The sequence below is a fragment of the Paramacrobiotus metropolitanus genome, unplaced genomic scaffold, assembly GCF_019649055.1.
Source record: "Paramacrobiotus metropolitanus isolate TYO unplaced genomic scaffold, Prichtersi_v1.0 Parri_scaffold0000011, whole genome shotgun sequence".
Taxonomy (NCBI): Eukaryota; Metazoa; Tardigrada; class Eutardigrada; order Parachela; family Macrobiotidae; genus Paramacrobiotus; species Paramacrobiotus metropolitanus.
The window spans coordinates 13,779-28,334 of record NW_026570231.1 but is presented as its reverse complement, the minus strand read 5'-3'; the positions used below and the strand labels follow the sequence as shown (position 1 = coordinate 28,334).

General features: G+C 42.0%; 3 protein-coding genes across 4 annotated transcripts; 2 read left to right on the top strand and 1 right to left on the bottom strand.

Moving 5' to 3' along the window:
* Positions 1-291: 291 nt before the first annotated feature.
* Positions 292-2,750, bottom strand: LOC129583597 (uncharacterized). The gene is made up of 4 exons (XM_055475454.1): positions 1,966-2,750; positions 1,304-1,747; positions 704-1,236; positions 292-584 (listed from the first exon to the last, which is right to left on the bottom strand). The coding sequence occupies exons 1-4, from the start codon at positions 2,598-2,600 to the stop codon at positions 391-393; spliced, it is 1,806 nt and encodes a 601-aa protein (XP_055331429.1). The 5' UTR covers positions 2,601-2,750; the 3' UTR covers positions 292-390.
* A 2,488-nt stretch (positions 2,751-5,238) lies between these two features.
* Positions 5,239-7,250, top strand: LOC129583674 (protein limb expression 1 homolog). Its single transcript, XM_055475573.1, has 3 exons — positions 5,239-6,080; positions 6,374-6,721; positions 6,801-7,250. Exons 1-3 carry the CDS (start codon positions 5,553-5,555, stop codon positions 7,032-7,034), a joined length of 1,110 nt encoding a protein of 369 aa, XP_055331548.1. The 5' UTR covers positions 5,239-5,552; the 3' UTR covers positions 7,035-7,250.
* A 315-nt stretch (positions 7,251-7,565) lies between these two features.
* LOC129583616 (calcium-activated potassium channel slowpoke-like) lies at positions 7,566-13,006 on the top strand. 2 transcript variants are annotated; one of them, XM_055475491.1, is made up of 12 exons: positions 7,567-7,990; positions 8,135-8,516; positions 8,630-8,691; positions 8,874-8,973; positions 9,038-9,149; positions 9,242-9,393; positions 9,464-9,652; positions 9,805-9,896; positions 9,961-10,074; positions 10,143-10,401; positions 10,502-10,666; positions 12,307-13,006. In XM_055475491.1, the coding sequence occupies exons 1-12, from the start codon at positions 7,911-7,913 to the stop codon at positions 12,322-12,324; spliced, it is 1,725 nt and encodes a 574-aa protein (XP_055331466.1). In that variant the 5' UTR covers positions 7,567-7,910; the 3' UTR covers positions 12,325-13,006. The 2 variants fall into 2 exon arrangements, with proteins under 2 accessions (XP_055331465.1, XP_055331466.1); XM_055475490.1 differs by lacking the exon at positions 12,307-13,006 and having other exon boundaries at positions 7,566-7,990; positions 10,502-12,012.
* Positions 13,007-14,556: the final 1,550 nt, after the last annotated feature.

Here is a 14,556-nt window from a genome sequence, read left to right as displayed (position 1 = left end):
CGCTTGTAATAATTAAAAGCACCCCGTGGTTCCCGCGTTTGTATGGGTGTACGGTGACTACTTATGTATTGTACAGATATCATCAGAAACATACAGCTGCAACACGGTAGAAGAATAAATCATTTTCTAATTCTAACAAAAGAAGCCGCTTTTAAATGACGGTGACTATCATTAATTGCGCGCATGCTTTTTTCGTTATCTTTCTTATACCATTATTTTCCTAGCCAACTAGAGCTCTACGGAAAGTTTTAGTTGCTTATATAAGTAAACATGTTTACAACAACGAATCCGTTCAGCCCTTTAACTCTGGTAAATTGTTGCCAATCAGGAAGACTGTTGTTAATTATTAGATTACCATTTAGCATAGACACATTCATACGGGAAAAGTGCTTATTTAAATGGTATTTCGTGCTCCAGCAGCTGCCTTGCCGTTCCTACAATGCGTTGGATTTCCTGGTTGTTGTGAGTGTCGATGCTGTTATCAGCGTCAAGGCGAGATGTTAGTAGATTACTTGGAACATCCGGGGATAAGACTTCTTCCTCGCTTATTTTTTTAAATATTGTGAAAGAGGATTGAGCGCACACTGTAAACACACAGATGGAAGCGCAATTCATACTGCTGCAGCCTTTACACAAGTAACTCTCATTGGCGCGTACATTATGGACATTATAGGGAACCAAATCAGATAATGTTTTTACGTACCTGCGTGTTCTTCATCCGCCATCATACTCCAGTGGTTCTTGGTCGGGCAGTAAAAGGGACCATGGGTGATACCGGTCTTTCTGGATGTGACGGAAAACTTATGCTCCAACCGCATATAATACTGAGTGCGCAGGAAGGCACCGGAATAGATATCGCCGGACACTAAGCGGACATGACCATCAACCGCACCATAACCCAAATGCACTTCGTCCAATACTTCCAAAGGCTCTTCGTTTGCACTTCGAAAATTATGTAACTGGAACTGTGGTCCTGTACAAGTTTCCGCTTGTGGACAGGGCTGCTCGGTGATGGTTGTGGCAGTGTACGCGGGACACGATGCCATTTTGCACCAAGCGGAATGTGTGGAGCAGTCAAGGCATTTCCCGTTTGCAGCCGACTGCAATGCTACTGGAAAGTCGCGGTTGCGAAGAATGGATTTCCCATCGCAACTGCCCTGAGCGTTGCAAATTTTCCAATTATCATCGGTGCACAACGACTGGTCAAGATTAAGATTATTGTCGCCGAGGCACTGCCTAAATAATTTTCTTATTTTTATCTCAAAAAGTAAATATACCGGCATCTGCTCCGCATTCGTCTTACCGGTAATACGCGTAATCCTTGTATCCAGCTGTACTCATCCACATAGTCGAGCAGTAATTATTGCTACAGAACTTATTATTTTCTCCGTTTGAAGCTTGATACTGCAGTGCAATCAGTTCTCCGGCCTTAATGAAAAACTCTTGATAGCGATCGTGGCGGCACGGTGATGCGGTGCAGTAGCCTTTAAATAAGGTCGTGCGGAAATCGTATAGCAGATCCTTCCAGTACTCTTCCGCTTTTATTCTAAACGTGATTCTAGCTGCTTTCAGGGCTCCCAGAGAATAGTCGTTACAGTTGTTGTTATCATTTGCTCCACATTTTGACAACTTTTCGTCATAATCGCTGAGCCTTCTACCGTTGATTCGGTTAACGAGTCCGAGTTGTCCCATATCAAGCTTTTGCGAATCGAACACCAGAGCATCGGCCAGCTTCTTTGGCAGGTACCTTCATAAGGTATAGTCATGTAACCATATTTCTATACGTATCTGCTGGGTTTCTGGTTCGGAAATTGCAAAATTAATTAAATTTGCTAAGTCCGTTAACGTGGGTGTGCAAGTTTTCACATCTTATTCTCACCCCTGTTTGCTAAAAAATGCAGGTACGTATTCATAACTATAAAGATTCTTACTTGATATAAAATGCAGAACTATAAAGATTCTTACTTGATAAACCAATACGAAAATTTTGCAAGAATGTAGCAAGTGGTTTCCAGTGTTTTACTCCATCTATCCATTTCCACTGGCGAACAGCTACCAAAGCGGCAAAAATTCAAGTATTCTGCAAGACTGCCCAAAAGCAGTAATGAATATTCTCGAAAGTATAGCGATGATTTTTCGATCTCGTGGACCTTGAAAAACGTACTCGATGTGCCAGAAATCTTTACATGAAAATTTTTGAATCGGCCTAATAGAGTTGCATTTCGAGGATTTCGAGACGTGATATTCAGGATTTGTTTGATCGTTGCTCTGTACTCTTCCAGCTGGACTGAATACGTTCTCCTGTCTTCCAGCTGGACAGCTCCATGAAATTCCTCGTCAAAGCAATACATATTATCTTCAGGCACATCTTTAGTTGGCCATATTATATCGTTTATGAGTAGCAGTAAACTTCCTGGTTGTTTGGCATCGGTGGCATCCAAAAAGTCTTTGATAACGTCAACGCCTGTTCTGAACGCTGCTTTGGTTGATGGATGATCGCGCCAGCATCCCAAAGCTCCAAAAACTTTTGCGTCTGCTACTACAGAAATCATCAAAAGCACCACAAAGAGCGGCACAATACATTTGACTACATGGTACATTCTGAAATATTTTTAGGTTAACCGCTAGTATATATTTTCGCAGTCGTAGTATTCGCACGAAATGGATTTGAAATTATGCATTTGATATATTTTACATTAAACTCGGTTACCATTGCACACCAGTTATTAGCTTGCAGCAGAAACATCATGCACCACAACCTACACATGGTTCCAGCTTAGTTTTTGTAGCAAGACAGCGGAGGTGAAAGGTCAGCTGGACCGGGCGCATGTCATAATATTAGCGTTACAAACTGATATTGCAATTTTTACAGCCGTCAACACACGCACCCCACGAAAAACGATTTTATCTCGCTTTACTTGTATTGCCAGTATATTGGCGTGTTTCAGTTACTGTGCCGTTTCCGGTTTTCTGTAAATTCCTACATTTTTCTTTATTGGTATCACCAGCTGCAGTTGTTTCCGCGGATTGAAAGACCGATCTGATCCGAGTAACAGTACGTGTGGAGTGACCCAGCCGGAATGGCTAAATTTGCTGGGGCGTTTGTGCGGCCGCAATACCGCATTTGAACACAATTTAAGCTGTAAGCCGCCAGTGAGCGGGCGAAACACCGGAAATAAACGGCATGTTGAAACTGCACCCCCACAGGTGGCTGCCACGGCTTCCAGTGTATAAGCTGCGTAAGGGGCGGGCATTAAACTTCCGCCAATGCCCATTCAGTTTCGGAATTCGAAAATTGACATGACTGCTGCACGTTTGTGCAAGTTTAAAACTTTTCAGTTTTCGCTTACCAGTTTAAAATTTTAGCTGCAGCGAACTCGTCCTGTATATGTTTATGAATTGTGTTTTGATTTTTTTGTTCAGTTAATCTTTCGAGCGATTTTCGAGATTGGTTTTGCAGGATGTTTAAATGTTCTTACAGTTAGTTTGATTTTAATTGTTAGCGTACAAAAGGAGGTAGAACTGACAAAGTTCCATACTGACGTAAAAAGGGTCTGCGATCGAGCGTCTGAAAACTTTCTCAGTCTCCCTTTCATCCCTTTTGGATGTGGAGACCCTCTAACTTTCATTATTTGTCGTCGAATTCGAAACCCCGATACCAAGAAATTAACCAAGGTAAGTCTATTGTAACTAAAGTAAATTAAAAATCTAAACTGTGTGGTTCGGTTATCGCCTGATTGCTGTCTTGGCTGGTGCTACTGTAAGCGCAGTCTTTGTGTTAATTACTCTGCCCATTATTTGTGCAATTAATGTCCGTCTTTACTGGAATCGGCAGTGGTTTTATTTTATGACAGGAGCTGTTGAAACGAGCCGTCGCGTTTCAGTCGAAATTGAGAAGGAGAGTTGGATTTAGTGCGATGTTCGAAGCAGTCGAAATCGAGAAGGACTGAAGAGGAGTTGGAATTAGCGCGATCTTCAGAGTTCTACTGTTGCAAAGTTATGTTCGAAGACGCAGCTTTTTTGTTAAGGCATTTGCTTAGATCATAAAATTTCGTTTGATTTTGTGGAATTTTTCGTGCGGGTATGTCGTTGTGTGACGGCGAAATCGGTCGCTGCTTTGTGTATCCTCAGTGTTCATGATATAATTTCATATTACATTTAAATTTTGGTCGCTGAGTGTACGGACGGTGTCGATATCGGCCGGTGAGCGGTAATTTGGTGTTCTAATAAAACCTATGAATGACCTATTTCTTGCCCCAAAACAGCTGTTTTTTGCGCCAACTTAGGCCCATCGCGGGCTCAAAGTGCGTCCGAAATAACGCGTAAAAATGTCCTCCGAGTAGCGCAACCAATGATCCAGGGTCCGGTCGCCTCGGAAAACCCGGCGACCAGGCCTGGATGTATTGGATGCCTTTTTGTGGGGTCCATGCGAGCCTAAAATTGCCGGCTCATCGCGCCAGCAAATTACTTGTTTAGAACTGGGTGATTTTCACAATCAGCCACTTAAGGAAATAAATTTGGGCTGTCGGTAGATGTTTTTGAAAAAACCTCCCAAAGATGACGTGATATACGAGGATGCACGCAGTCAAACCGACAGTAAATTTTTTCAACGAGACCAACCGACAACCACACACACAAGCAGATTATTTGTTTACATAACAGCCACCCGTGGAAGGGAGGTATCGTTTGCACTGTATGCGTGGTACAGCTGACAGCCATCCGTGGATGGTTGGCAGTCGCCTGCACTATACGCACGGTTGTCGGTTGGTCTCGCTGAAAAAAATTTCTGTCGGTTTGACTGCGTGCATCCTCGTACTATATTTTCATTATCAAAGAAACAAATATATATATATACAGATAGTGAGATACTCATTCATATACATTTATAATTTTATATATATACAACGGAATTGGCAGCCCCGTGATATGTATTGTGTTACTTAATGAGCCCCGCTGCGACCGTATAATAGGCATATCTATACCTACTGCAGCTCTACAACAGTACCATAGAATTCTGGTAAACTGTACTTTCTGTGATAGTACATACAAACTGATTTGGTTATTCAGCTTCCGGATTCAGAATAAATCAGCGATGGATTAAATGCAAGAAAAATATAAGATTATCGTTATTATTCTGTGCTACGTAATACCGTACTAGGTAGGCGAATGTATTCGTGGGGGCGAACCCGATCAAAATTAATAGCACGGGCACCCACCTCATGAGGCATTTACGAAGACTTTGTTATCGGCCATTGGTCAGTCGCTGCAACAACGCATTCCTGCGTGCTTTCCACAAAAAAGTGACTGTGTTTCGGATGTTTTTCTGCCCTCTTGACAATTATACCAGCACATTTTTGCTACACTTCTCCATGATGTTACTTTCATTTTTTTCAAGTTTAACTAAATTACATTTTTCTGCCACATCTTTAATCATGGTCAGACGTCGCACAGACTTTAAATAGTATGCACTATGTAGTATTAAAGCAGTTCGCCTATGCAGTTTTATAAGCCATTTGCGTGGAGGCCTTGAAACAAGAACCTCGAATAATATAATGTCCAGAGACTCCAGACCCCATGTCGATTCGTTCATGTATCCGATGAATGGCGCTCATCCATATTGTCGTCAGCAAACCAGTACTAGCAATGCATATGACAACGCTCAGGCATCCCAGAATTTCGAAAGATCGAGTAGCGCGCCTAGTTGTGGTATTTCATCAGTGAACAGCCTGGATAAAGCCATCGAGGACGTAATCAGTGCTTTCAGAAGTCATGCAGAGAAGTTCGGATCGGTTGATGTCATTGAAGCCCTTGAAGAATTTTGGAGACTCAAAGCAGATGCCCGCAATTTGTCCGAAAACGAGTATGCTCCACCTGTATATGACAACGATATTGACTGCAATTACTTCCTTGGAGTTCCTGACAAAAATGGGCATACATACAACATCAGAGTCCCGGATTCGGAAAGCCTCATTCGGTATGAATACGGGTGCGATGCCGATGTCGATAGAAATTCTTTGCACGAAAAGGAATTGACAGACGATCTACACGAAAAAGAATCAAATCATGGAGAAGTACCATGGGTAAAAAGCAAGAGCTTTATTCATTGTTTTTTCTGAAACATGATCATGCCACTATAATTATTTTTAAGGTTGTATAACTTTAACTAAAGTTTTTAACTAGCTTAAATAAAATTTTCAAAACTTGGACTAATATTGACTTCATCTGCATTTGACGTTTTTATACTAGATTTGCAAGAAGTACAGTAGACTATTGGGTTTCAGTTGTGTGACTCGTGTCATGCAGAACCATGATTGTGTAAACAAAATGTGATGAAGATTGCATAAAATAAGATCGACGATTTTCTGAATTTTAGGCATGTTATGTCTTTCTCCCTGGAGGGAGCTGCTTCGCCTCCCGCGGAAATTGTTATAGCCGATCGGAAGCTCAACACAGTGCTGCCAAAATCGCTCTAATGAATTCCATCTTCAACGAACATCCTTCTAGGCGCATTACTTTGGAATATGTCGAGCAAATGTTAACAACCAAAGCCGTAACTGGAAGGATGGACAGTGTTAATCTGAGGAGGGGATGTCAGCTCTCCCTGGAATTCATGGTGGGCAAAACCTTCATGGAGTATTTGGATTTCTGCACGGTTTTGCGGCTCATCTGCTGGGCTGGTTCTCTGTCCGAATTCTTCGGTGAAGAATGTAGCACAAGCAAAGTAAGCGCCATCTGGGTCAAAAATCCTTTTTTAAGTGTTTATCGTAAGCACAATTTTTAACGCTTGTGTGCTTTTGCAGATTTTTCTGTATTGTTATGAAGTGGTCATCGACGCCGAATTTCGATGGAGATTGGCCTTGCAGCTTGTGGAAAAAGAACGTCAGGAATCCGGATTTTTGGTTGATTCCATAAGTTCTGCGAAAGATGAGATTAGAGCCTCTAGGTGCGCCGGGAAAGAATTGCGTTTTCCCCTAGAAAAAGTTAGCATTGGATCTCTGGCACTGCAGCAGCTCCGTTGTGGTAATATCACATAGAAAATTGCTTACTTAAAGAGTTAAAGAACGTGCCGAATATGATGATCTTGGAAGTTTAGCTAAGAAGTTGTTTGGTTTTTGTATCATTACTAAAATGTTAATACTGATATCTGATCAGATAATAATATTTGGTACCTTCTAATGGAAGAACATTAAAATGTTCATGTTACATTTTATTGTTTCAGTTTTATTTAGTGACAGAAAATAAATCAGCTGAAAACATCTGTCGGTCTACTTTGTTGATTTGTTGCCTTCTTAGCTATGTATATTTTAAATTAGTTCGGAATTCGCAATAGTAAGTCATATTATGGAATCTTATTAGTCATTTACGTTTGCATCATTCTGGTGCATTTCGCTGCCTGTTGTGTTTCGTAAGGCACATGCAATTCGCACGATGGCTGTGCACATTAGTCACCTACGGATCTATAAGGGTTTGTGTAAATAATCAAACAACAAATAATACAAATATCTATATAATTCAACAGTGTAGGCGATAAAGTTTTCGTTTGATAAGTTCGTTATCAGGCCATGGTGTTGCGTTGCTGATTACACTGTTAGCACGCTAATATCAGATAGTCGGAACTTTTGTGCTTAAGAATTATAAAAAACAAAAACTGAAAAGAACCAGTACTCAGGTGCACAGGATTCTCCCGTGTTCTGAAGTGGTTAGATGGTCACATAATGTTCTACTGGGCGTGGTGTACCCTTTTTTACTGTTGTGAAGAGCTGCAGCGAAGTGTGCGGGCTGGAACTTGGCCAAGAGGATTTTATTTTTAATCATTTGTGTTGTCGGAAAGTGGAGGAGCGGTGATACAAGAAAATTGAAAGTCTTTTCCAATTCCGTCACTGCCTTTCATACACTCGACCTAAAGTACAATGGATGGACAAGGCGCTTGCATGTTTCCTAAACCGCAGCTAATTCCGAAAGTGAAATATGAGGGAAACGATAACATTACGTAAGTCGTGTTTGTATGATTGCTCGATGGGAGTATAATTTCTAAATTACTGTACTTTACTTAAAATTGTGAAACAAGAACGCAGGTACTAAAACGGTTGTGTGCATACTACTTGTGGCGATCGGATAATGGCTTGCTTTACAGGTTACCGGCACCGTGTTTCCGGGTGGGAGAGCCCGAGTTGGTATACGTGTATTTTCTTATCGGAATCATCCTGCCACTGCTTGCCACGTTATTTCTACAGCGGATGGCCATTGTCAGGTTTTTTCTCCGTGTGGGCCAAAAAATTTTCGTTGAAAAATGTCGACCGGAAAGAGCCGCAGACGACATAGGAGCCTCTTTGAATGACTTGTCGGAAGCTGGATCCGACATGGAACAGCCGCCAACGGCACCAACGGAAATAGTACCATCGCTCAACATGCTGAAGCGAGTCCGGTCGCTCATGGAGAGAAAAGCCAGACGTCCCATGTGGCATCGCTATTTAAATCAAATGTCTTCATCCCAAACCCTTTTTGGTCAAATCTTGGTAATTATAATTAGCTGACTTGCGCACTGGTCGTAATTTTGTTAGTTTATGAATACTTTTTCGAACTGTAGCTTGTTATAACATTAACCAATGCATTTCTTGTCTTTCCACAGATGGGAGTCGGAGTATTTTTCAGTTGCGTCTCGTTATTCATATACTTAAAATATGTGAACAGGTGAGAACAATTATACCATTTGTAAACGTAAGGACGCAGAAAGTAACAGTACAACAAGAGGAACAAAGTGTTAGCATTTGAAATTGTAATCTATCAGTCATTAATCGAGTGGAAGGAATGTCACCTCATTATTCTTTCGATCCATCTCTGATTTATGATTTTCTGCTTTTTTGAAATTACAGGCATCGTGACAGTTTGGAACTGTGCGGAACCATGCCTAATGTTTATCAGATTTTGGACGTGATGGCGAATTTATACATGCTTGTTTACTTTATTATACGGGTATGCCCTTTGGACAAATGAATGCAGTACGATTTGCACAGCGAATAAACATTGTTCTTCGTAGCTAGCCGGGAATCCTAAGAAACAGAAAGTGGCCGTCGATTTGCATGCATTCGGTGACTACTTTTGCATACCGGCTTCAATAATCGGGGTTGGCTTGAACAGATATTTTACAGGTTTGAATAATACGACTTGTATACGAGTATACTGACACAGCGTGGTTTTGGGTCGTATTTTGCTTCATCTTTTCCTCATGTCCGCATTTCAGGTTTCACATATTTTCGCATTTATAATCTTATTTGGATCGTGGATATTTGCGCTAACCGCGGCGTTGTTCGATCGGCTAATAAGACTCGCTTATTGAAGTTGTTAGTGTTGGTGGTTATGCTTGTCACTGTTTCCGCTGGATTTCTGCATTTGGTACGCAAGTTATAATGCGCAAAAAATGATACTGCGAAGTATTGCAACTGTACCAGCTGCATATTGATAGGCGGAAAATCTCGGTGACCCTTGGATTTATGCTCCCGATGGAACTCCCCTGTATAACGGTCAGAATGTGGTATATTGGCGTTGTTTTCTGTTTATCTACGGCAGGATTACCTGGCTGGACCTTAGCGGCATCCGAGTTCTTACCCATACCGGTCGAATCATCGTATATGCTTTCCAGCTTATCGCAATGGTATTGTGCTTCATGTGCCTATCGTACTTCTTTTGTTTTTAAAATACCGGCGTGTATGTCTATTTTGACATAAGCAAGCAGTTGTTTATAGTGGAAAAAGACTTGGGGAAAATTTCGTCTAAATGCTACGATTAAGCAAATTCAGATTTCAGGGCATCATTGGAAAAGCCATTCCACGAATTCTGCAAGAAATCAAAATTAAAGCGGAATACGATAAAAAATACGAGCCCTGCTCCATGTTCTTGTAAGCCGTTTCTGGGTTTTAATTTTCCGTTTTTGTCTCCGACTATTTTGCTTTGTCTGCTTAGGCACATTATTGTCTGCGGTCATGTTACAAGCAACACAATGAAGGCGTTCCTCAAGGAATTTTACCACATTGACCGGTATTTTGCAGAGCACTTCAAAGTGGTCGTTTTAAGCGAGTAAGGGAAGCACAATTGAAAGCAAAAGCAGTGGGATTAGAAAAGGTCACGATTCTGCTGTCTTGCAGCAACCCACCAGACGAAGCTATGGAAAACCTAGCAGAGCGTTATTTTAATAAACTGGAATATAAGCGCGGATCTATTATGAGACTGAAAGATCTGCGCCGTGTTAACCTAGCGGATGCGGCGGCCACTTTGATTCTGGCTGATCGGACTGCAGCGGATGCCGATGCTGACGATGCTGCCAATATTATGCGGGTGGTCTCCGTAAAAAACTTTAAAGGAACCGCTAGAGTTATTGTTCAAATTGCCCACTATCACAATAAAGTAAGTTACCAAAGATTATTGTTACTTATTTAGTGATTTATATGCCGGCTTTGCTGAATCAAGTCGAAGTCCTTGGACATATTACTTTTGTGTATTGCAGGCGTATCTGCAAAATATTCCCAGCTGGAATACAAAAAATGGTGATGTGATTATTTGCATTGCGGAATTGCGTTTAGGTCTGCTGGCGCAAAATTGCCACGCGCCTGGATTTTCGACGTTGATGGCGAATTTATTCACCACTCGCTCGTTGGATGCTAAAACAAAAGTAAAAGCACAGACAAAAATAATTATGGAAGAAGAGCTAATAGCTTTGCATGAAACGTTCGTTGTTTACTGGCGTCTCTATCTTACTTTCAGCAACACTTATGCCCTTTGCGTATAAAAAATTGCAAATTTTACGTAGGCGCTGCACGGTTGAAACGGGCAAGCTAATATAACATATGGCAGACGTAGTCTGTCTATATATTATATTAGTACAAGAAACAGCCTCGGCTTCGCCTCCGCTTTTCTTGTGGTCTCCAGTCTACGGCCGGTTTATTCAAATGATTTCGATCAGCTATTTAGTTAACATCTTACAGTGAAACCTGTCTTTTACATACACCGGTAAATACATACACCTGGAAATTACATACGCGGAAATTTTAACCGGCGCGTCCCATAGACTGCAATATAGTTCTGTGTAATACATACACCGGAATAGCACATACGGTTTTGCTTTAACCGAAGGTGTATGTAGTAACCAGGTTTCACTGTATTCCTTCAACGAAACAAAATGATCCGAAAATACGCTAAAACGCAGATAGAATAAAAAGTGAATTTATGGCTTTTGTGCACGCAGACGCATTCACTTTCACTCAGAAGGGAATTTTTGTTAAATTCTCCCTCCCGAATTTGATCGAGTCTACCAGGTACTAAATTTCCACTAAAGGATGCTTGCAATAGATGCTGGTAGCGGTCACTCGTTTACCTAGCGGTCTGTGTGCTATGGATAGTAGTAGCGGTCTGTGTGCTATGGATAGTAGTGGTAGTTCGGTCACTCGTTTACCTAGCGGGCTGCGTGGATAGTAGTGGTCGTTCGGTCATTCGTTTACCTAGCGGGCTGCGTGCTCTGAATAGTAGTGGTAGTTCGGTCACTCGTTTACCTAGCGGGCTGCGTGCTCTGGGTAGTAGTGGTCGTTCGGTCATTCGTTTACCTAGCGGGCTGCGTGCTCTGGATAGTAGTGGTAGTTCGGTCACTCGTTTACCTAGCGGGCTGCGTGCTCTGGATAGTAGTGGTCGTTCGGTCATTCGTGAATCCCTTTTTATTTTTTGTGGTAATAAAGATCTAGAATGTACAGTAGATACCGTACTATTATTCCGTATTATACCAAATAATTTACGGACTGAAGATGCTGATTATCATTTATCAATCACTGTCTTTAGTTTTGCTCGGACTGCAATGAAAGGTTTGCCCGTTTGAACGATTACTATGGTCAGTTTCTTTTACAGCTGACTTCAAATGTAAACGAAGCCATCCATTTATACGATTTAAACTGTAAACGAAGCCATCCACTTGCAGTATCGTTTGTGCTACTGCTAATTGGCTTTTCTAGTTTTGTAGGATTAAAAGTTCAAACCTTTTGATTTGTTGATCTAAAAAGGGTACCAGTTTAAATTTACTGATTTTTTGCTCCATGCAACAGGACTTTGAAATTTTTTTCAAGGTCACCTTGAGCTTTCTTCTCTACCGGCACCGGCGTCTGTGCACGGGAGCCGGAGCAGATATTACCAAAGCAAAATGCATGTGACACAGTTTCCAGACATGCTGAATCGAATGGCGTTAGCAGTTTTTCGATTAATTTTTTGGTTTGTTCTGACCAGATCGTACGGGGTTTTCCGTTGTAATATAGATCTTTACCTTGATAGGATCCAGCGTGTAACTGAAAGGTCAGAACTCTCTAAATGAAAGGTCAGAATGATTCTGTCTGTTCTGAGCTTTTGCGTCTGTCTATCCTCTAACGGGGAAAAGATGGAAAGCAAAGGACACTAAAGGTTAGCCTCAATCCTGTCTGTTCAGTTGCCGATTCTCTGTCGGATTCCCATTTGAGTAGTGAAGAGATGCTGTACATCTGACGTATGGGAGTAGGATCATACGCCGGATGTACGTACGGATGCTGACTGTCCGCCTTCCACCTGCAACACAACGGATAATCTAGTCAATCAATGCTGTGATTTGTTGTTCTCTTTTACTAGCGATGTATATGATGTCATAACGCGAAGTCTATATAAGTTCTTGTGATGCCTAATATCGGAATCAGTAGTCTGGGATTTACTTCTGAGACTGCTTTCTAATTACGATTTCCTAGCGTTGTAAACTGTGATGTGAATTGGATAAAGAGACAGCAATACTTGTTCCTTCTGATGTACATGATCGCCCCCGGATTATTGCATAGAATACAGGTTTGCTCGTGACACAATCGTCCTAGCTCTTGCCGATCCTCACAGGACTTACGACCGGAAGTTGTGGTTAGCTCGTTCCTGAGGGATTCCTGAGTTCTCGCGTTCCTGAATCGTTCGTCTTATTTCCACCGTAGTTTATCTGTTACAGTTTGAGAGTACGAGTGCCTACCGACTGACATATACAGGCGTGGAAGAGTAAAGATTGTTCATGGAGCCTTAAACGGCGTGAACGCTTATACACGACATGGCGCCCACCGGTGTCTTTTAATTTTCCCGATGTAACAGAAAATTATTGGTGGAAAGTTTGATGGTAATTTAATTGGTAAAAGTGGTCCGTTTTTGAAAGGCGTCGAACCGCAAAGGTACGCCGAAGGAGGTCAGCGTTCCAGATCTGGCCTAGTTAATTTATTTTCAGCGAGCTTCCTCGCAATTGTGAGCTTCCTCACTGGTGAGCTTCCTCGCCAATTAAATTAATTGCTTAATTTAAATTGGACCGTAGGAAAAACAGTCGAAACCTCAAAGGTCGGCTGTGTTAAGTAAAACTAGTACTGTGTGGGTAATTTCCGGGTTGTCTGCGCAAAGCAGTAACCGCGGGGAATAAAGCGTAATCAGCAGTGTCAGTGCACCTGGCCTGCAGATAAATCAGATAGTGAGCACCGAGCCATTGTCAGTGGCCAGGTGAGATAACGATCTCCAGCTAGACTGATAAAGGCAAGCCGCAAGCGGTAGCCAAAATCAGCAGCTAGAGAGAGTTGACCGTGAAAAGGTAAACACCGGCAAACGGTGATTGACCTGTGAATCTTAAAATTACGGCAGCACGCAAAGTGCAGCAGTGTAATTTTAGGAATCTGTTACAGTCGAAACCGCAAAGGTCGACTGTGTTTAAAACTCACTTAACAATTCAAACCTAAAAGGAGGATTGGGAAGTGACGTAGTAGTAATTGCACAATTGCAATTTCGGAAGCAGTAGCACAATCGCTACTGTAAGTATTATTTTAAATAGCCGCAAAGGTTATTTAAAATAAAAAGCAAAATGTCGGGCGGTTCGATTCCTAGAAATCGCCCACCACCGCGTAAAATCCCAGACAACAAAGTGATTATTGGGGCGTACGATGGGTCGAGAGCTCAGACAAGGTTCAAATTCAACGCAAAAGAAATTCCGTTGAATTTGATGTACTTTGCTCTTAATGTTGAACCACCAGAAGCACAAGATGCATTCTGTGGAAAGTCATGGATTGATTACCAGGAAATCAGGCGGTACTTAAATTCCAAAACGAGATTGCCAGCACATTTTAAACCTTGGATTGAGTACGAGGGATGTATCCCTAAAGCTTACCTGGACATCACTGATGAGCAGTTTAAAGCGGCTGTGCAGGATGCAAACAGGTGGCTGCCAGAATATACGGAAGATTTGAATAGACGAAGAGAGGCGGCCCAAGCTGCACTTACAGCGTCTAAAGCGACGGGAAAAACTCCCAAAAAACAGGCAGCGAATGAGCGCGTCACGCGCGGTGCCAAGGAGAGAATTCCAGCCCAGGCGTCTGCTGCGATATTGGACGAACCTATATCGGAGACTCCAAGCGTGGCTGAGAGCCAGACAGAACCCCAGTCGTCCCAGTCGGACAACAACTTGATAGCATTGTCGGCTGCGGATAAAGCGGATATTTCTGAGGGATGGATCTGAAACAAGAGCAATTAAAAGCATTCGCGGTGGAA

Excerpts from the sequence above, each read along its gene's own strand:
- LOC129583616 (XM_055475490.1), top strand. The coding sequence starts at position 7,911 with ATGGATGGACAAGGCGCTTGCATGTTTCCTAAACCGCAGCTAATTCCG. Across the intron at positions 9,897-9,960 it reads GAGCCCTGCTCCATGTTCTT|GCACATTATTGTCTGCGGTC; the intron begins GTAAGCCGTTTC and ends TTGTCTGCTTAG. Across the intron at positions 10,075-10,142 it reads AAAGTGGTCGTTTTAAGCGA|CAACCCACCAGACGAAGCTA; the intron begins GTAAGGGAAGCA and ends GCTGTCTTGCAG.
- LOC129583674 (XM_055475573.1), top strand. The coding sequence starts at position 5,553 with ATGTCCAGAGACTCCAGACCCCATGTCGATTCGTTCATGTATCCGATG. Across the intron at positions 6,081-6,373 it reads ATCATGGAGAAGTACCATGG|GCATGTTATGTCTTTCTCCC; the intron begins GTAAAAAGCAAG and ends TCTGAATTTTAG. Across the intron at positions 6,722-6,800 it reads AAGAATGTAGCACAAGCAAA|ATTTTTCTGTATTGTTATGA; the intron begins GTAAGCGCCATC and ends GTGCTTTTGCAG.
- LOC129583597 (XM_055475454.1), bottom strand. The coding sequence starts at position 2,600 with ATGTACCATGTAGTCAAATGTATTGTGCCGCTCTTTGTGGTGCTTTTG. Across the intron at positions 1,237-1,303 it reads AAGGATTACGCGTATTACCG|GCAGTGCCTCGGCGACAATA; the intron begins GTAAGACGAATG and ends AAAATTATTTAG. Across the intron at positions 585-703 it reads GGCGGATGAAGAACACGCAG|TGTGCGCTCAATCCTCTTTC; the intron begins GTACGTAAAAAC and ends GTGTGTTTACAG.